Source organism: Onychostruthus taczanowskii, unplaced genomic scaffold, assembly GCF_017590055.1.
Source record: "Onychostruthus taczanowskii isolate IOZ18803 unplaced genomic scaffold, ASM1759005v1 scaffold75, whole genome shotgun sequence".
NCBI classification, from domain to species: Eukaryota; Metazoa; Chordata; class Aves; order Passeriformes; family Passeridae; genus Onychostruthus; species Onychostruthus taczanowskii.
Window position 1 is genome coordinate 13,393 of NW_024505339.1, and position 19,734 is coordinate 33,126.

Here is a 19,734-nt window from a genome sequence, read left to right on the forward strand (position 1 = left end):
GTGTGCTCCTCACATCATTCAAACGGCAGCACTCACAGATTTTGTGAAATCTGTAGGTTGAAAAAGGAAGCAGTTGTTTTTGGATTTTAGCTGCCACTTAATGCAGGCTCAGGTCTCTACATCTGTTTTGTTCAGGCAGAGTTCTCAGCAGAGGTGTCACACGCTTCTCGTGGAATTTCTGAATTCCCAAAATTCGCTCCTCAGCGTGGAAAAGCAGCACGGCTGTGGGATTCCTGGAGAAATGATCTCGTGTTTCCAATTGCATTTTTTCAGGTGGCTTTTCTGCCCCCGAGGACTCTGTTCTGCCCAAGGAGAGCAGTGCTGTGGTGCTGCAGGAGGCAGCAGCCAGCGCAGAGCCCCCCGTGCAGGACAGCAGCCCCGGTGTCTCCTCTGAGCTGCAGACTGAGAGCGACGTGGATGGGAGCCTGTGCAGCTTTGAGATGAATGAAATCCTGGCCAGTTATCCAGAAGGTCCCCAAGACTTCCTGGAAGGAGGACCTGGGTCAGGCCAGGCTCTAAAGGATGCAGAAATGCAGCAGAAGGAAGAGCAGAGCCAGTGGGAGGGTGAGGAGAAAGGAGAATCCTCGGGGTCCAGCACGGGCTTCACTGGAGAGGAGGAGGAGGAGGAGGAGGAAGAAGAGGAGGAGAAGGAGGAAGAAGAGGAAAGGGTGAGAGAAGCCTCTGGGCTGTCCCAGGTGAGAGGAGCTGCTGGCAGGAGGCTGAGCAGCCCCTCCCAGAGCGAGCAGCACATCAGCAAGTGCGTCCTGAACCTCAAGATCATGCAGAGCATGCTGCAGCAGGCTGGGCATTCCCTGAGCAAGACAGAGGAGAAACTGGACAGGCTGAAGGCCATGGCAAAGCAGAAGAGGCTGCTCCAGGAGGTCAGGATGAACCTGCTTCCCAAGGAAAGTTCTCAGGGAAGACACTGGGATGGGTCTGATGCCACTTCCCAAAACACCATGAAGGTTCTTTCTGGAGTTGATATTTTTTTACACCAGGCTGTGGCTCCACCATGCAGGGACTACATTCCCCCTCCAGTAACGTGTCAGGCACCAGGCAGAGACAGCTTCCAGGCTGTTCCCAAGACAGCCAAGGAGAGAGAGGCAATTCAGAATGAGAAATGGAAGAGCAAAACTGCAACCACCCATCGTGATGCAGGCTGCAGCCTGGGCAAAGGGCTGGATGGTGAAGTGAGCCTAAACCAGGAGGTAAAGTGTTGAGCAGGGGCCTGGTTATCATTTCTGTGATCCTTATCAGGAAAAAAGATGCAGGGATGGGTGGTGTGCAGGAGGGGGGGTGAATCTCTCCTTTAAAATGTGCTTTGTATACAGGACTGAAGACAGCTCAGCAGTGCAGTTGTGTTATTTCCTCTTTCTCTCCAGTCCTCCCAGGACAACACTGATCCAGGGGCTCAGGGTGGGTTAAAATCCAAATCCTGCACTCAAATGGAGATGGGAATAGGAGGGAAAAGGCCAGTGGAGAAATATTTGTGTTTGTGTTGAGGCCTGAGCTCTGATTAGGAAGGGCTTCTGAATCACTTCCATTATTAAATTCATGGACCAAAGAGAAAGACAAATTGAATTACATCTCTCCTGTCAGGATAATCTTGAGTCATTCATGTCCACTCATCCCCCTGGAAGCTTCATGTTTTGATTGCCTGCACTGAAACCTGCTATAAATCCAGGGCAGAGTTATTGCTGGAGTTGTCACCCTTTGTCCCGAGCAGAGCAGCTAAAATAAAACCCAGGGATTAAAGTTGGTGCTGTCCTGTTCTGAGGAACAGCCAGCTCAGGCAGGAATTAGCAGAGTGCCCAGGGTGTGCTGAATCATGGCTTGTTGGACTCTTTTCAGCATTTCCTCCCACACGTGTCTGCAAGATGCCAGAAAAAGTTCAACCTGCAGTGCCAGAGAGGAGCTGATTCACATCCTGCAGCAAGAAGGGGAGAGGAGAAGTGGTGAGTTTTGATCTTATTCGTAGAAGAGTTAATTCTGACAGATTTCATCTGGAGAGAGACTGTCAGAGGAGGCACATCAGGATCAAGGCTGGCATTAAATGTTCCTCAGGAAGGCAAAAGCCATCTGTGCAGAGAGGAGCCTGCTGTGAGTCACTGTCAGCTGCAGAGCTGCTGTGACAGGGCACTTTGTGTTAAAGAGTGCTGTTAAAAATGACTTCACATGCCTCTGGGATGGAGGTCAGTGGTCCAAAATGTACCAGGGCCTAAGGGGAGCAATCTGGGAAGATATTAATGGAGGTGGTTCTCCTCTCTGGGCACAGCCTCCTTCAATTCCCAGCAGAAATGCTTTTTAATGTCATCCCTGTGTGTTTGTATGCAGGAATGGAAAGCACATCTTGAAATTACCTGGCAAAACTTGTGCAGATTCATGTTGGAAAGAGGGGGATAGAAACTTCTTTGAATGTTTGGTAAAATCAGGAAAGCTGCTGCAGTTTTAAAATTAATCCATGATCCATTTGCATCACAAAGACCAGTTGGTAAAGGTTAGAACAGAAATATTTGATGGTCAGTGGAGGTCAGGGAGTGAACTCTGGTGAGAGAATCATTGTCCAGGTCTGAAACTGTGATAAAACAATAAAACAATCCCCACATCAATGGTGATAAAACAGTAAAACAATCCCCACATCACCCATGGTGTGGTTTTGGAGCTGCAGCATCTGAAGGCAGCTGACAGCTCTGAGATGCAGAGTTGAATGTACAGCTTGTCTGGTTAATCTAGAATAAACCTAAATAATCATCTGTGCTTTCCAAGCTCCTGGCAGCTCAATCTGCTGGTTCTGCTGGGTTGTTAAAATGCTGAGAGCACACGTGCTCTAATTCATTTAAAACAGTTTGGAGCCTTTTCCAGGCTGGGGAATACTTGACACAATGTGCTCGGGCTCTAAAATAGTTTGTGCACTTCATAATCATTTACTGCAGGTGCCAATCAAAACCAAGGGTGGAATTCTGCAGCAAAAAAAGCAGCGAGAAGAGGAGAGTGGTGCAGTCAGGATGGAGGAGTGAGTAAATCAGTGTTAAATCAGTGTTAAATCAATGTTAAATCAGCGTTAAATCAGCATTAATGTCAGAAATCTTGCTGCAGTGCAGAGCATTAAACTCAGCACATGAGGAAAGGTCTCTGTGCCTTAATTGCTGGAGCTCTGGGAGGCTGTTTTGGATGGAATCCAAGCGAGTGGGATCCTGTGTCTTGCACACTCTGGGCATGGAATCATGCCAGGCACGTTGGGGTGGTTTGGTTTCTGGAGCTGGAGGGATTTCTAGCCTGGCTTTGGACACTGAGTGGGCTCAGGAAGGGCAGGGATGGCAGTGCCCAGTGGATGGCAGCACGGGCATGGATAATAGAGAATCAAACCAGCAAAACCTCTTCCTGTACAGACTAGTCCATGTCAATTTGTGAGGGTTTTCAGCTTTATTAAAAAGAAAAGGAAGTGCTTAATTTAAAATGAGAGGAAGCGTTTAGCTCTTTTCATGACAAAGGCTGTGCTAACCTTTGCATTTCCAAGTCTGCAGGCAGAGTTAAACACAGGGGATGCTTTGAAGGTCCAGATTCTGGGGTGTGAAGTGTTCATTTTGGGGGGTTTTTTTGTGCAGCTGAAGTCAAGCAGATGGCCAGGAGAGTGGCCTCGGGTCGGCTGGGGCTCAGCTGTCCCTACCCTGGCGGCGAGTGCACGTCTGAGAGTGAAGCAGAAAGTGCCAAGGAGCCCCCCCAGGCTGGAGCCCCCCAGAGCCAGGAGCAGCACAGGGGTGGGTGGCAGCCCTGGGAGCTGGGCTCTGAGGACACGACCGACTCTGGGGAGAGTGATCCGGACAGGACTTCCACAGGTGAGGAGGCTGAGGCATAAAATGTTCCGTTCTCTTTTTGTCCCCTTTCCATTTCCAATCAGATTTCAGCTTCTGTGGTTTTTTATTTTTCTTTTTTTACAAGAAATTGTCCATTTTATCTTTGCCCTCAGGGCAAGTCAGTCACTCCTTGATGGGGATAAATAGAGATAAGATGAGTATTAGGTGTCAATAGGTGCAGGGAATGAGCTTGGAGACCTTCATCATCACTGATTATTGTTATCAGCATGAGAAACCCAAAGCTCTCAGACCCTTGAGAGTGCTATCACACTTTTATTTCTTCCAGTCTCACCACACAGCTGCTTTTTCTGCAGCAGCCTAGTGGGTAAAGCTTTTGAAAAAGTTCTGGACAAAAGAACAGGGCAAGGTTCCCCTGCTTAGATTAATTAACGAGGTGAGCATTTAAATGTCATTATTTCTCCGTGTTCCTGGCAGACAATTAGTGTCACTGTCTGCTCTCATTGATATTCCAGCAGTGCCTCAGACACTCACTTCACATCTCTTTTTTATTTTTTATTATTTTTGGTTAATAATTTTGTTCCATTCTGACATCCTAGGGAGGAGCTGCCAGTCCCCAGCACCAGATGAGCAAGCAGAGTCTGGAAAATCCATTCCTAAGAGTTCAGTCCTTCCTCAGCAAGCTGAGAATCTCTCTAGAGTATGTACAGAAATCCAGGGAATTTAGTGGCAGCTGCTTATCCATGGAAAAGTTTAGCCTGGTGTTACATCCTGAGCTGATCTGAGTAACAATTCCCCTCCTCCTTCCCCCTTTTTTAAAAATTTTGTTTTATAAACCACCAAGGTAATGCAAGGAGCAGGAGGTGGGTTGAAAGTCAGTGAACAATTGAATAGAATTTCAGAATTTCAGTGGTTTTTATTGGCTGAAATTTGTATTTTTTATTGCTAGAGAGTGGGATCATCCCAGGTGATGATGTCTTTCACAGGGACATTCAAGGGAATTACATTGTTCCCTTAATTCACCTCCTGATGAGACTGAAGAATTCTTCACTCCTGATTATTTCCTTCCTCCTGCTCTTGAGGGAAGGTCAGAACCAGAGGTAAAAATAACATTTTTTGGACATAAGTTACACAACATGTGGTTTAATTGTGCTCCCATTTGATTTGAAGAGAGCTGTGGAAAATGGGAGATTTTTTTTTCATTATTTTTCTTTTCTTTCAAAATATTACCTGCAAATAAAGACTTAGGTAAGAGTAAGCAAATTAATCTTCATTAATTTCTGGAAGATGCAAAACTTTTCTATGTTCCTGCTAAATCCAGTCTGGGCTGTTTGCTGACGAGCTCCTGAAAAGTTTCTCTCTCCACTCCCATTATTGGGAACATCATCCTGGGAGAGTTGTCCTGCCCTTTGCAGCTGCTCTGTCAAAAATGGAATTAAATTCTCTTTTTCCCCTTTTCAGACCTCAAACGCTGAGGGCAAAGCAGAAGATGTTTGTGCAGGATTTTTACAGAAATTACCTGCAGATGCAGCATCAGCAAGCCAGGCTCCAGGTAAATGTGTTTTTTTTTCTTGAAGCACTTCTGAGGAGGGACACGGAGTTGTGGCATTGATGTTTTTGCCAGCAGCTCTCCTGTCACAAGGCTGGACCTCCATTCTTCAGCCTCAATTGATCTCTTATTCCTCTCATTCCAAAATTATTGCTTTTGGGAGAGTTCAGGACATTTAGGATTTTGGTTTGGGCACTGCAGTGCCTGAAATCATTTCAGATGCAGTGTTTATGTACTTGCTGTGTTTCAGTTAAATACACAACATGTGGTTTAATTGTGCTCCCATTTGATTTGAAGAGAGCTGTGGAAAATGGGAGATTTTTTTTTCCATTATTTTCCTTTTCTTTCAAAATATTACCTTCAAATATTTAGGTAAGAGTAAGCAAATTAATCTTCATTAATTTCTGGAAGATGCAAAACTTTTCTATGTTCCTGCTAAATCCAGTCTGGGCTGTTTGCTGACGAGCTCCTGAAAAGTTTCTCTCTCCACTCCCATTATTGGGAACATCATCCTGGGAGAGTTGTCCTGCCCTTTGCAGCTGCTCTGTCAAAAATGGAATTAAATTCTCTTTTTCCCCTTTTCAGACCTCAAACGCTGAGGGCAAAGCAGAAGATGTTTGTGCAGGATTTTTACAGAAATTACCTGCAGATGCAGCATCAGCAAGCCAGGCTCCAGGTAAATGTGTTTTTTTTCTTGAAGCACTTCTGAGGAGGGACACGGAGTTGTGGCATTGATGTTTTTGCCAGCAGCTCTCCTGTCACAAGGCTGGACCTCCATTCTTCAGCCTCAATTGATCTCTTATTCCTCTCATTCCAAAATTATTGCTTTTGGGAGAGTTCAGGACATTTAGGATTTTGGTTTGGGCACTGCAGTGCCTGAAATGATTTCAGATGCAGTGTTTATGTACTTGCTGTGTTTCAGTTAAAAAGCCAAAACAAAAACTTATTTGAAACCTTTTTATTTTTACCCTGGGGCGAAGTTTAATCTTTTTATGTAACTTGCTGTGGTGCTGGAAACTGAATTAGAGTTGTATTTACACATTAATATTCTCATTGCTGGGAGGATCTTGGGCTTAAACCCAGTGAGAGCTGACAGAGTGTGTGTGCAGAATAATGGAAGAATCCTTGTTTCCTTCTTCTGTTGTCTCTTTTAGCTCAATTTTGTAAATGTTGTGATATTCCCCAGTGCTTCAGTGCCTGCCTGGCAGCTGTGCCATGTTTATGAAAATGCATCTTTAAAACACATTTGTCTCTCGATAACAACAAAGGTCACAAGAACTCAGACAGAAAAGAAAAAAAAAAAATTAATAAAGTCACAATTTCCTGTTCAATGAGTTGGGTTGTTTTCTTTCGTGCTTGCAAAAGCCAGTAACAGGGAACATTTGTTATTTGTATTCAGGAGGAAAAATACTGTTCTGCAGCACAACACCACAGAGCTGTGGCAGTAACAAGCTGGGAGTGAATCAGCTGAGCCAAATGCCTGGAGCCAGGTAGAAAAACTCATTTTCATTGTTCCTTCAGGCATAAATTAGCTTTTAAAGTGTGCTCTCTTCATTAATTCTGCTTATATATCTAATATTCAAATAAGATGCCAGTGGTGGTTTTTAATGATTATCTACGTAGCTCAGCTCCTTGCTAAGGAAATACAAAAAGGGATTTTCACAGGTCTCAAGGGGTTTTGTCTTTTGCAGAGTTTGGTGGGGTTTTTTATGCCTTAATGAGGGAGCTAAAATAGGGGGGGAAGAAAAATCCATGTACATATCACAATTCCTTTTCCACTGATAAACCAGAGCCTGAAACAGAGCAAAGATAATTCAAATTAAAGCTTCAGTCATCTGCTTTAATTTTGGTTGTGGAGCTGAAGTGCCATGAAGATCCTGCCTTTCCCAACCCCCTGGGATCAGCCCAGGAAAGTTCACAGGATCCTGCCTGGGGGCAACATCAGATTTGGCAGTCTCTGAATCAATCTTGGAGGCTTGGCTGGCTCCTCTGGAAAACAGGAGGGGTTTTTTATCCTGTAAATTTTGTATTTTACCAGCATGGGGAGAAATTGGCTGTGACTGCCAGGGCTCCTCCCCTGAGGAGCTGAGTTCCCTGGGCCAGAGGGAGGCACCAGCAGTGGAAATCACTTGGCTTTAGGATAAAAAAAAAGAAGGTTTTTGGTTGCTCCCTTCACTTAGGAACTTGTGGCAGCAGGACCGAGGGGATGTTGCTCTCTGAGCATCTGCCTAATCCTCTTTGACCTTGTCACAATCTGAGACAGATCAAGGGATGATGGCACAATGGAGCGGTGTGCGTTCCTGGGCTTTTATTTCTTTTATTTAATTTTATTAATTTCACCTAATTTTATTAAATTCACATAATTTCACTTAATTTTATTAATTTCACTTTTTTTTCCTGAAGCTGCAAATGTCAGTGAGAAGTTCTAACAAATCCTTAATCTGTTAAAAATGCCATTTTTTCTCCTCCCAGTCTCCACCTTCTGAGGTTTTAAACAAAAAGTGTTTATGAGCTGCAGGCTACCTCAGTGCTTAAACTTCCTGAGAGAAAGGAAACCAAATTTCTCTATTTCCATCATTTTCTGAGGGTGAATGTGACCTTTCCTCCCTCGTTTCAGTGTGGATGCAGCAACCAGTCTCTACCTTCTGAGGTTTTAAACAAAGTGTTTGTGAGCTGCAGGCTACCTCAGTGCTTAAACTTCCTGAGAGAAAGGAAACCAAATTTTTCTATTTCCATCATTTTCTGAGGGTGAATGTGACCTTTCCTCCCTCGTTTCAGTGTGGATGCAGCACGAGAAGCGACGCTGTGGGAGCCACAGGAAGAATGCCAAGAAAAAGATGTGTAAGAGCCACATTTTATAGCAAAATTGGTCATTAACTACAAAATTTTGTGTTGGTGCAAGACAGGGAGAGGGGACAGCCTAAGAGAAAACTCCCCAGAGTACTGAGAGAGTATTTTCCTGTGAAAAGTTGTGAGATTGGTGTAAAAGAGTTGTCCTTAGTTGGGAATATTTTCATATTCAGAAGTAATTAATTTGGTGTTCATCTGGGTGTGCTTCTTCCCATGAAAAGTGTGAGGATTCCTGGTTTCTTCTCTCCATATGGCACAGGGAAATAAAATCACTTTAAAGAGCAAATCGTTCGTGTGGAGCCAAATAAATTTTATTCCAGAAATAGTCCTGTGATTTTCAGAGGGAAAAAAAAAAATCAGCAGAGTGTGTTTGTGATTCAGCTAATGAGGTTAATTTATATTTACAGCTAATGGAGATTTGCATAAAATTACTGATTTACAGGAGGTGTCTTTTCTTTCCATGGCCTTTGAGGATGATGGAATCCAGGGTGTATTTCCCCCAAATTTGATCAATTTGGATTTCATTTTTTTTTCACTTGGGGGTCTGTCAGTGCCTTCAGCAGTCTCAGTTTATCAGAGTCATTCTTTTAAATGCTCCCAAGGCCTACATTTAGTCTTAATTAATGGCTCATTAATTTTTCTTAACCCTTGAGGTTTTCCCTTGCCTTTGATGATTTTTTTATTTTTTTCTACCTTTTGGTTCACGTTTGGAGTTCCTGCCCTTTCTGGAAGCAGCTTCCTGAGCTGGTTTTATAGGAGGATCATTTAAGACATCCTGGAAGGGAAGAGGAAGCAAATAATTAACCTTTTCTGCCTCTGCAACTTCCCTGAGGATGGTGATTTTGGGCCTCCCAAGATTCCTGTGGGAATTTTCAAAGGGAACATCTCCCTCTATTCCAATGATCTAGATAAGACTGCACAAAATTAAAATTTCAAGACCCTGAAAATAGCAGGATCTGGTGATTCACAGCTGCAGGAAGTGGCTATTCTAACTGTCAGAACATCTCTCAATAATTCAGATCAGTGGCAGATATTCAGGATTTGTCCAGCATCCCCTGTGAGCAGAACTTCCAGAGGGGTGTGGAATGTAAAACACCTCGGCTGAGCCACGCTCCCACCAGTGTCAGCACCCCCCTGGGCTCAGGTAATGCAGGGAGGGGGAAAAAGAGGATTTACAGGGAATTATTTCTCCTCTCTGTGCCAGCCAGGCCTTTCTGCCAGGATTTTTTGATGTAAAAATCATCAAGGTGAATCGTGAAGCTCCATTTCTCTGTGCAGAAATGTCAGGCTTGCACAAGGAATGCTGTTGTTCCTGTTGTTGGAAATCTCACTGTCCAAAGACACAGAATTAAAGGAGAATTTACAGGGACACAGCTGAAAAAGTCACTGCCTGAAAGGTCTCTGGAAGATATTGGCAGCCTTCATAAATCAGAAATGAAGTAATTTAAATTTGAATTGATGCATGTGGATTTCAGCATTTTAAAGGCAATTTAATAAGCATTCAGTATGTTTATAACGAGTTAAATAACATGATAAATGTTTGTTGAGCTGGAGTGCTAAAGAGTAATGAATTAACATTTGCTTTGTGCTTCATTAATTTGGTATAAGACAGTGGCTGGAATTTCTTGGCAAAGTTTTGTCTGAGGTGGAACTCCTGGATTATCAGTTTGGTCTTTTATGGGTAGAGTTTCTTGTGCAGGTGCCTGTTCCCTTTAAATTTTTTCTACTTCTGTTGAAGTGTGCTAAAGATACAAAAATTCCAAAAATAATTCTCCAGCTTCGCTGTCTTTACTTTTTTTTTTTCCCCTGTTTTTTTTTTAATTCTAGACGAAAAATTTCCATTAGCCTTTGAGAAATACAAACAGTGCCGTGAGTTTTCTTCAGATTCTTCCTTTTGTGGCTCTCAAGAGACCTCCTCCACCGTGTTCAAGACTTATACCACAGCCTGTGAAGGGGAGAGGAGCATGGAAATTCCAGTGGTGGCTCCAAGACTTTGCCCATTTGGACTGAAAGAGCCTGTAAGTCAGAAAACAACTTCTGCCAGGAGTTTCTTTAAATATTCTTTTAATGTTCCTTAAAAATATTTTTTTTGACAATACTTTTATTAAAAAGAAATGCAAGTAGAGAAATGCTTTTAGGTCTTTGTGAGTGTTTCGGAGTTGTGGCTCTGTGGATGAAGTGGCAAAAGTCCTGATTGATTTCAGGCACTGGTTACACAGAAATTTGGGTTCCTCTTGCTGGGAAATGTTGGCTTCTCTCCAAGTGGCCATTCCCTGCCCTCCATCTCTTCCTGGCTGTAGGAAATTTCACTTCCCAGCCTTTGGAATCTTGGATTGGGGCAGGAATTTGGAATGGACAAAAGGAAAAATGAAAAGGAAAATCCCGGGCTGGATTCCGGAATGGACTGGGCAAAAGTGAAAACCCAGGCTGGATTTGGGATGGAGTCTGGAATGGTCTTGGCAAAAGCAAAAATATGGAGTGGATTCTAGCCTGAGTCTGGAATGGACTTGGCAAAAGGGAAAACCTGGCCTGGATTACCACTGGAGTCTGGAATGGACTTGGCAAAAGCAAAAACAGGGAGTGGATTCCAGCCTGAGTCCAGAATGGACTTGGCAAAAGGGAAAACATGGATGGGATTTTACCCAGAGTCTGGAATGGACTCAGCAAAAGAAAAAACCCAGACTGGATTATGGCCAGAGTCTGGAATGGACTCGGCAAAAGGGAAAAGCTGGACTAGATTTCACCCAGAGTCTGGAATGGACTTGGCCAAAGCAAAAACCTGGACTGGATTTTGCCTGGAGTACTGATGGACTCGGCAAAAGGGAAAACCTGGACTGGATTCCAGACAGAGTCTGGACTTGACTTGGCCAAAGGGAAAACCTGGACTAGATTTTGCTTGGAGTCCTGATGGACTTGGCAAAAGGGAAAACCTGGACTAGATTTTGCCTGGAATCCAGAATGAACTTGGCAAAAGGAGGTTTGAATGAACCCTTTGTTCAAGGCTCTTTTCTCCTTTTTCTGCACATTAACTGTGCCCAATCTCGTCAGCTTTGTTCAAACCCCTCCCTCCGGAGTCCAGAGCTTCCAAGGTCGCTGCAGCGATTTCCACTGATCCTTTTGGCACTGAAGGTGCTCCCGAGCCACAGCATTATCTCAAATTGCCTTTGCAGACAGTTTTGTATAAAACAGTTGCCTTTTCACCTTTCTCATTATTTCCACTGCTGGGGCTGTGGTTGAGAGCTGGAATCAGGGTTTGCTCAGGCACGGCAGCAGCGAGTGCTCATTGTGTAGCTGACCTGACACAGGCAGGGCTGTGTCGTGCTGCTCCAGTGCCAGAACACTTGGAATTCATTAAATTCATTTACAGCCCTGAGTGGCTCTGCTGATGCTGTCGCTTCGTGTCCAAAATCTTATTCTAGAATTAAGTGCATATTGCCACTTTGAGGGTAGTGGGGATTTGCCTCTGCTTACAAATTCTTAATTTTGGGGGGCTCTTCTGATGAACAGATGTGCCTGGCTTTAATAATGAGAAATCCCGAGCAGAGAATGGGAACTGAAGAAATCTTGGAACTGTCCAGTCAGAAAATTCAGTGTTGAAATAAAGATTATGTAGCTGATGGTATCTCACAGCTAAAATCTGACTGCACAGCAGCCTAAGCAAAAGTTTTGACACATCATTTTTACTCTATTTTCATATTCTGGTCTGATTGAAAAGCTTAGTTTAAAATTTAATGGTCAGCTCAGGCTTTAATTGAAGCCTACCTAAATTTAGGTAGAACTTAATTGAATTGAATTTAGGTAGAATTTAATTGAATTCTACCTAAATTTTGGATTTCGCATGTTGAAGGGGAGAATTGAAGATCAGCAGTTTTTCAGTTTACCTTCTTGTATTTAATTCTGTTTGATCTCACACAGGTTGGGTTGCCACCAGTTGCTTCATCCCTGAGGAACACCAGGCAGGCACCTGGTAAGCCTTTTATCCCAGCCCCAGCCAAAATAAATTGTACAATAAACAGAGAAATGGATTTGAAAGGAAATTCAGCAGTCTATTAGTTATTTTTAATTTCCCCCCCCCCCCCCTTTTTTTTTTTTTGCTCCTGGATGTCTCTTTTTAGAGGGATAAGTAGCTAAGCACTCCACCATGTACTGCTGGTGCTAATTAGGTTATGGATTTTGTGTTTGCACTTGCACACTAAGAACTCTGACCTGTAAATCAACCTCTGTTTGAAGTGTAAATATTACTGGCCTCAGATTTCTGATACAGCACTGAGAGCTGAATGTGCAAGTCTGGCTCGAAATGATTTTTCCATTATGGAATTATTTAGGGAAATTTGATAAAATATGAATGAGCCAGGCTCGTGCAGGGTGTTAAATGAAATATGTAAGCAAGATGCTATCAGAGTGTAAGCCTATGTCACACTTATTAAGGATTAATCACTGCTAATTAACTAGAATATTTTTTTTCCTCTGTCTCAGCACTCTCAGAGGCATCTCCTCCCTCCATTGATGAGCTGCCTCCACCAGCCCAAGAGCTGCTGGATGAAATTGGTAAGAGGCACTTCACCCCAAACTGTGGGAGGCTTTCCAGCTGTGCTCAGCCAGGATTTCTCCCAAGCCATTCACTGCCAAAATACACTGGAGCTTCCAAATTAGTTGCAGTCAATTATTAGGAAGATCAAGAGCTTAAATGATCAGCAGCTTAAATAACTGGCAGTTCTTGAAGCCTCTGCGTTTCTCTGAGTGGTTTCCTTGCTGCTGAGAGCACACTGAGTGCAGGTGGAGTTTAACACAGAGAGGAATTGGGTGTACACTGAATTTTTCAAAGGTGTCCTGGAGCAATTTGTGTTCCCTGTTAGAGGAGGCAGCTGCACCCCCCAGGTGTCTGTGCAGAGCTCAGTGATTTACATTTCTTTTTGTGTTCCCACACATCACCACAGTCAGAAAATGTAAAAACTCTGTGTGGTTTTCACTGGGAGGGTGTTGGAGAAGAGTTTGCTTTGCTTATCCATCATTAAGCTCTTCCTGAATTAACACCAGACAAAATGTCCATCCTGACCTTATTTCCTCATTCATCAGAGCAAGAACCTGTGGAGATTGGCTTTGTCAGTGATGCCATTAATGATGGTCAGGGGCAGCCTGTAGGTTAAAATAATTATAAAATATGTAATTAAAATAAATAAAATTTATATTATATTACATTATATGACATTATATTATATTACATCATATTACATTACATTACATTATATTACATTATATTAATAATTATAAAATATATGTAAAATAGTTATAAAAATAATATATAAAAGAATTATAAATCATGTACAGGTTTTCCTCTAGGGTTGGATGGATAAAGTTATGTGGTATTTTGGTGTGTAGTCAGCCTAGATCAATATGGAAATAATGCTTTTTTTAACAGAACACTTAAAGCAGCAAGATTCCATCACTCCAGACTTGGAAGGGATGGGATTGCAAGACTCCAGAGTGCAAGTGAATGGTTGGTTGCTAACAGTCCCAGTGTAGAGATTAAAAATAGAAAATTCCTTTTGCCTTGCTGCAAGCTGCCTCTGAGTCCTCGTCACTGGGTGTTCAGCTGGAACAATAAACTGCAATTTTTAGCTTGGTGCCCCCACCAGTGTTTGCTGCCTTTCCTGTGTGTTCCCTCCAGAGTCCACGGGGAGCTGCTGTGGGAGGTTTGCAGGTCTAACCAGGAGAATTCATTTTCTGCTTTTATTGTGCCACTGTGGCTTGTGCTGTGCTCAAACACAGGTGACAACACCCACAGGAGCAGAGGTGCTGGGCAGGTGGTGTCAAATCCATTCTGGGAGGGTGATTCAGTTCAGAAAGTGGCCAGTGCACCCTACCTGTTAATGTGCCTAATTCTCCAGCATGAAATAATGCCTCTGGTTTCACAGAGGAAGAAAATAGCTTCCACTGGGGTAATGAATATTGTATTTCCTGCTCTGTTACAAAGACAGCAGAGTGGTGAATCTTTGTGCTGCTGCAAATGCAAATGGTGCTAAGTGGGAATCATTTTTAGATGTACAACAAGTCGTGTCAGAGGAGCAGAAAACCTAAATGTTTATAGGCTGTGCTTTTTTTTTCCTCCAGTGAGTCACAAAGTGAGCAGCAGCAAAAAAAAAAAAAACAGACAAAAAAGGCAAAAAAAAAAAAAAAAAAAAAAAAAAAGGCAGAACATGAGTTAAGTCTGTAAAAAGCTAAATAACACTTGGGAATGATGCTGGCACATGTTTGGTTGTCCTACAGCTTTGTCAAATCTTTTCCTGAGGGATGGAAGTTCGTTGGAGCTTCTTGTTTTTAGGGGGAGAGGACTGCAGCAGGCTATTGCTGGCTGCTCAATCACTGTGGTTTTTTCTTGTATTTGCATAAAGCACAGCTATTTCTGACTCCCATTTTTTGTGGCAGCCTCGTGCTTCCTGCTTATCACAGCCCAGCAGAAGGGGCTGAAATATTCCCCATTAGCCCAAACCTAAGTTTAACCCCCATCACCATGAATTTCCAGACCTTTTTTTGCCCTTCCCTGCCCCAGTGTTCCTGGAGCTGTAGGGTTTCACTTCCTCAGCCCTAAGCCCAAACCCAAACCCTGATTTCTATGGGGAACAGAATTTGCTGATAAATCTTTGAGGGGAAATTACTGGATTTTGATAAATAGGCAAACCAAGCTGTCATCCTCAGGTTTCCCTTGGATTTCTCTCCCATATCTGGGATTGGAAAGATTAAAGATTCATTTCCACATGCATTTTTCACTTCAGTGGGAAACAAAATGTGGAGTCCTGTGAATTTGGAAATGTGTTGGAGTAAAATATTTATCTGGGCCTTGCTGCTGGCCACCTTTGACTGCAGATAATGGGAATTTGTTCATCTGGTAGAAAATCAGAGGAAAGAGTGACTGAGAAGTGGGCAACTGGAAATTGCCCAAATGCAGCAAAGAAAACAACATTTTCATGTCTTTATTTATCTTCCTTTGATACTAAAATCTTGCTGTTTATGTGAATAGCTCTTGTTCAAGTTCAAATGGAAAACAGAGAGTCAGGAGAAGAATCTGAGAGAAATGAGAAGACAAATCAGAGTTTATGGACTAAGGAGTCATTTAATCTAGCAGAGGATACAGAAAGGTATGAAAAAGAATGGGGAGGCATGTCTGGCTTTGAGCTACAAAGACTTAGAATTTTAACAAGATTCAATGCTTACAGAAAACTTTAAATCCCCTTATGACTGTTTTAATTGGAAATTTGCAGCATGAACCCTGTCACCCTCGCTTTGAAATCTTTTATTTAACAGGGCTCACTCCAGCCTGGATGATGCTTTGGAGAGAATGCTCCATGCAGTTCCTGGGGATGAGGAGATCCAAGAACAACCTCAGGGACACACTCTTGGGTGAGCTGATAATTTCTATTTGTGTTGAAGGGTTTATTTTGTGTGCTGTGTACAGATCTGTGGAGGACTTTTGAGAAAATGGGCTGTGACTCCTTAGGGAGTGGAGTGCCAGGGAATTTGCCTGGAGACGTGAATGTGAACTCTCCTACTAAATTGAGAGGGAAAAGAATGTTTTGTTAATACAACTTCCTGTAGGTGGAAAGCAAATACTTCAACAGCCCTGAAAGGCAGTGCTTGGTCTTCACAGAAATCAGAGATAATTTGACAGAATGGGGGGATTTATTGAGACAGAGAAAATGTGCATTAAGAGAACAGAGTCATGAAAGCTCTTTATAAAGAAGAGTTTGTGAAAATGGTTGTGCTTTCATGGCAGTATATTAGGAAATTTGAAGAACATGGCAGAAGTCATTTAAACATAATTTTAAGGAAAATATTCATATCCCAAATAACTGTTTTCCCTCTTGGAACTAAAGATCAGAACCCAGTAACTCTGCACAGCTCCTCAGTGAGTGCTCATAACTCATCCCTAACTTCTGTCTCACAAAGGAACTTGGGACATTCTCATGTTTGGCATCAGAATTTTCTGTTTCATCCTTTAAAAAAAAAAAAAAAAGAGGATGATACACAAAACTGTGTCATTCAAGGGCTGCCAGCCTGCAGGATCCAGAAGATGCTGGAAGGAAGAATGGAGGAGAGGAGAGAGGAGCCTGGGCTGGAGGCAGAGCACCAGGAAGCTGTGCAGGGACTTCAGCAGGTGCCCTTTGTCTGTAGAGCTGCTGGATGCACCCAAAGTTTGAAATGTCCCAAATCCCTGGTTACTTTTGGAAATATTGATGGTAATTTTAAAATGTGGAAGCCCGGGGGTGACATCACTGTGCTTGTTATTGCATTACAATAACAAATTGTTACAGCAATAGCAGCTGTGCCCCTGTTCTCTGTCAGAGCTCCACAACTGAGCTGGGACTGGGCTTCAGGGATAGAAATCAGGATTGGTTTCTGATTTTCTGATCCCCACCAGGCTTGGGTGATGCAGCAGGGCTGGGGCTGGGTTCTGATTCCAAATGTGGCTGACAGAGGAACCTGCAGCTCTTGATTCACTTGCTGTCCCTGTGTGGCTTTCATGTTCTGAGCTGAATTTCCCTGTTTTGTAGATGAGAGCAAGGATCAGAAATCCCACCCCCAGCAGCAGCTGGCTCCAACTCCACCCTTCAGGTGAGACTCAATGAGTTAAACTGGAATTGTGGTAGAAATTTATTTATGGCATGAGCTGCATTCCTATTTTCCATGAAAAACAGGCACTATGAAATTCCATTCCCTTCATTTTGTACTTAATATAAGAAAAAAGCAACTTCCTAACCTTTATTTCCTCCTTTTTTTTTTGACCCCTGCAGGATAATTGTTTTGGATGAGAGCTCTCTCCATGATTAACACACAGAGTGAATAAGTTCTACACATCACCTGCTTGCTGCTGCTTGCCCAGTGTTTAGTCTGTGAATTACAGCCCTTTCTGGCCACATAAACACCTGTAAAGCTCAGATTTCCTTTAACAGCAGCAGCAAGAAGAAAATCCCATGCTCTGTGTTCTGAAATGGTTTGTACTGGTTTGATGCCATTGTTGCATGCCCAGGCAGTGTCAATGTGCAGAATTGAGCTGTTTTTTTTTTTTACTGTCACATCCTCATGAAACTGCTTTTTATTCTGCACGTGCACATTTTCATAAGCTAAAGAATTCCTTGCTCTGTTGCATTATGCAGTTTTCAGATTAAAGACAAAATGATTGTAATTCTGTGGGCTGCTGGTGCTGCTCAGGCACTGAAATGTTCCCATGCTGGAGTGTTGCAGCCCATGTAGTGTCTGTTTTTCCTTGCTCATTAAATTTAACAAGGTAATTTCTTGTTTTCTCTTTACTTAGTGCTTTTGTGATCTAGTGTTGAACTGATTTGACTGATTAAAGGGATTAATTGCTGTGGAAAAAGCTAATGAGGAAAAGGCAGTGTTCTCCAGAGATTGCAAGTGCAGCAATATGTTCCCTGCCAGCATCAGACAAAAATGTGAAAAAAATGTGGTTGTTATGAAGATACCTGGTGTTAATTCAACCACATTTTTGGTAGGCCTCTCCAAAAAAAAACAAAAAAAACCCACCAATATCTCTGGATATAATTGAGTTTTGGATGAGAATTTTGATGGGCACAGCAGTCTCATATTTAACATTTTTTTGTGATAAATGCTGTTCAAGGTGCAGGAGTGAAGGTTGTCCTGTTCCCTGGGATTTGAGCTGCTTTTGAACATCTGGGGGCGTCAAGTTTTGCATCTTCCTTCCTGCTTTTGCAAGGAAATGCTCCAATTTTGTACCTGTTAATTTGGTTTAACAACATTAATAAAAGTTTCCAAGGTTATCGTGCTGCCATGTTGTTTTTTCTGGCTGGGAGGTTCATTTTTAGGGTTGTTTTGTTGGGGTTTTTCACTCGTTTTTAGTTCTGCTTCCCATCATGAGGATGGGAACTGCTGGAGCTGCTCCAGGGATGATGCTGGAGAGGTGGGGGAGCTTTCTGAGGAAAGATAAGAGAAAATAAAGATCTTTCGTGTGTTTGTGCTGTGGTGGCAGTGACAGAGGCAGAGCAGCGGCGCCTCAGGCCTAGCACAGGCCTCGCCCCGGGCCGTGACACAATTCTGCCCAAAAAAAGGTTTCATATTCTCCAACCCAGGCTTGTACCAACCTGGATTCTCTGCGTGGGACTCCTGTGCTGCAGGCAGAAGGATTTTTATTCCTGGTAGGAGCTGCTGGAACAAGATCCAGCTCCCCATGGCCCCGGGCTGTGTCACCGGCAGGGATAGAGAGCGCAAAAGTTAAATTGCAAATGTTGATTTTGTGATCCTGTCCTTGGTGCCTTGTGAGTCATAACTGAGGCTCATTCCCTCTCACTTTGGGCAGTGTTTTTATTGGGTTTCGGGCTTGTTTAATTAAATAAAAAGTAGCCAAAGCCAAGTGGCTGCAGCAGTGTGGTGGAGAGGAGCACACGAGTGTTTTCGCACGCACAGAATTATCCATCACTGGATGGATAACAACATGTGAAATCTCAGCTTCCTGCATTTCTTGTTCTATTTTATCTGTGGGACCAAATGGTGAGCAGACTGTGAACCGTTTCCCTATCTTTTTTTAATCTTAATGTGGAGAATTTTTATTTCTGTTGGTGGAGAGCCTTTCAAGTAGCCCCGTGGCCTGTCTGATCTCCTTATCGGGGCCAGAACGCAACAGATTTCAGTTTTTCTGCTGCTTGTGCTTCCCCAGAGTTAAGTTTAGCATGGACTTAAATCATCCTGATAACATAAAGCATGGGCACAAAAGCTGTGATTAACAGGAACAATTAAACAAGGACCAGTGCAAGACAGCAGAGGAGATCAGAGGGCCCGTCTAATGCTGCTTTTCAGCTTCCCAGAGAATGAAAGCCCAATTAATTAAATTAAAACAGTGATACTGAGCTGTTCTAAGTCCTCTCTGAGCCCTGTGAGCTGAGCTGCTCTGCACAGCAGGAGAGAGGGAGGCTGAGACAGGGGTGGGGATGGGTGTCCTGTCCCCCCACACCAGGTCATGGAGTCATGGGATGGTTTGGGTTGGAAAATACCATAAATATGATTTAATTCCACCCCTCTGCTGCCTTCCACTAGCCCAGGTTGCTCTAACATTTTTCATTCCTTTGCACTGGGCCAGTTTGGGGATTTTTGTTTTATTTTTGGTTTGAAGCAGAGAATCTCACATGGTGGGGGAAGAAAAACCCCAAACCCTCAGTCTCCCAAATCTCATCATCCTCCATGGCAGTGCAAATTGCTGGGGTGCCTGGCTGTGGATCGCCTCATTTTGAAAGCAATTCAAGGGTTCAGGATCACAAATCTATAGGACAACTGTGAAGGCAGGCAGGCTTTTTTAGAGATAGAGGAATTGGGTGAAACCCACTTTCATCGACTTGCTGTCTTCAATATCACCTTCAGAAGCCTTTCCTGGGCTCCTGAATGACAGAATCTGCCTCCAAAAACAGAAGTGTGATTGCAGCTGTGGTAGATAAACACTGGGATTGGAGATTTAAGATGAGGTGTGAAGCTGCGGAGCCTGTGGAGGTTTTTTATCTT

The 19,734-nt window shown here is 43.2% G+C and overlaps 1 protein-coding gene across 1 annotated transcript in view; it reads left to right on the plus strand.

Annotated features, from left to right (window-relative positions):
* Positions 1–17,265, plus strand: part of TEX14 (testis expressed 14, intercellular bridge forming factor) — a gene marked incomplete at its 5' end in the record, with an annotated part of 30,097 nt that extends 12,832 nt beyond the window's left edge. The window contains 19 exon segments of the mRNA XM_041423057.1: positions 274–1,208; positions 1,852–1,955; positions 2,934–3,013; positions 3,606–3,836; positions 4,412–4,512; positions 4,799–4,912; positions 5,274–5,364; positions 6,761–6,851; positions 8,140–8,202; positions 9,231–9,355; positions 10,039–10,229; positions 12,127–12,178; positions 12,688–12,759; positions 13,631–13,708; positions 15,230–15,347; positions 15,514–15,609; positions 16,254–16,363; positions 16,761–16,821; positions 17,001–17,265. Of these exon segments, the coding sequence (XP_041278991.1) occupies positions 274–1,208; positions 1,852–1,955; positions 2,934–3,013; positions 3,606–3,836; positions 4,412–4,512; positions 4,799–4,912; positions 5,274–5,364; positions 6,761–6,851; positions 8,140–8,202; positions 9,231–9,355; positions 10,039–10,229; positions 12,127–12,178; positions 12,688–12,759; positions 13,631–13,708; positions 15,230–15,347; positions 15,514–15,609; positions 16,254–16,363; positions 16,761–16,821; positions 17,001–17,037 (2,750 nt within the window).
* Between the last annotated feature and the right edge of the window lie 2,469 nt (positions 17,266–19,734).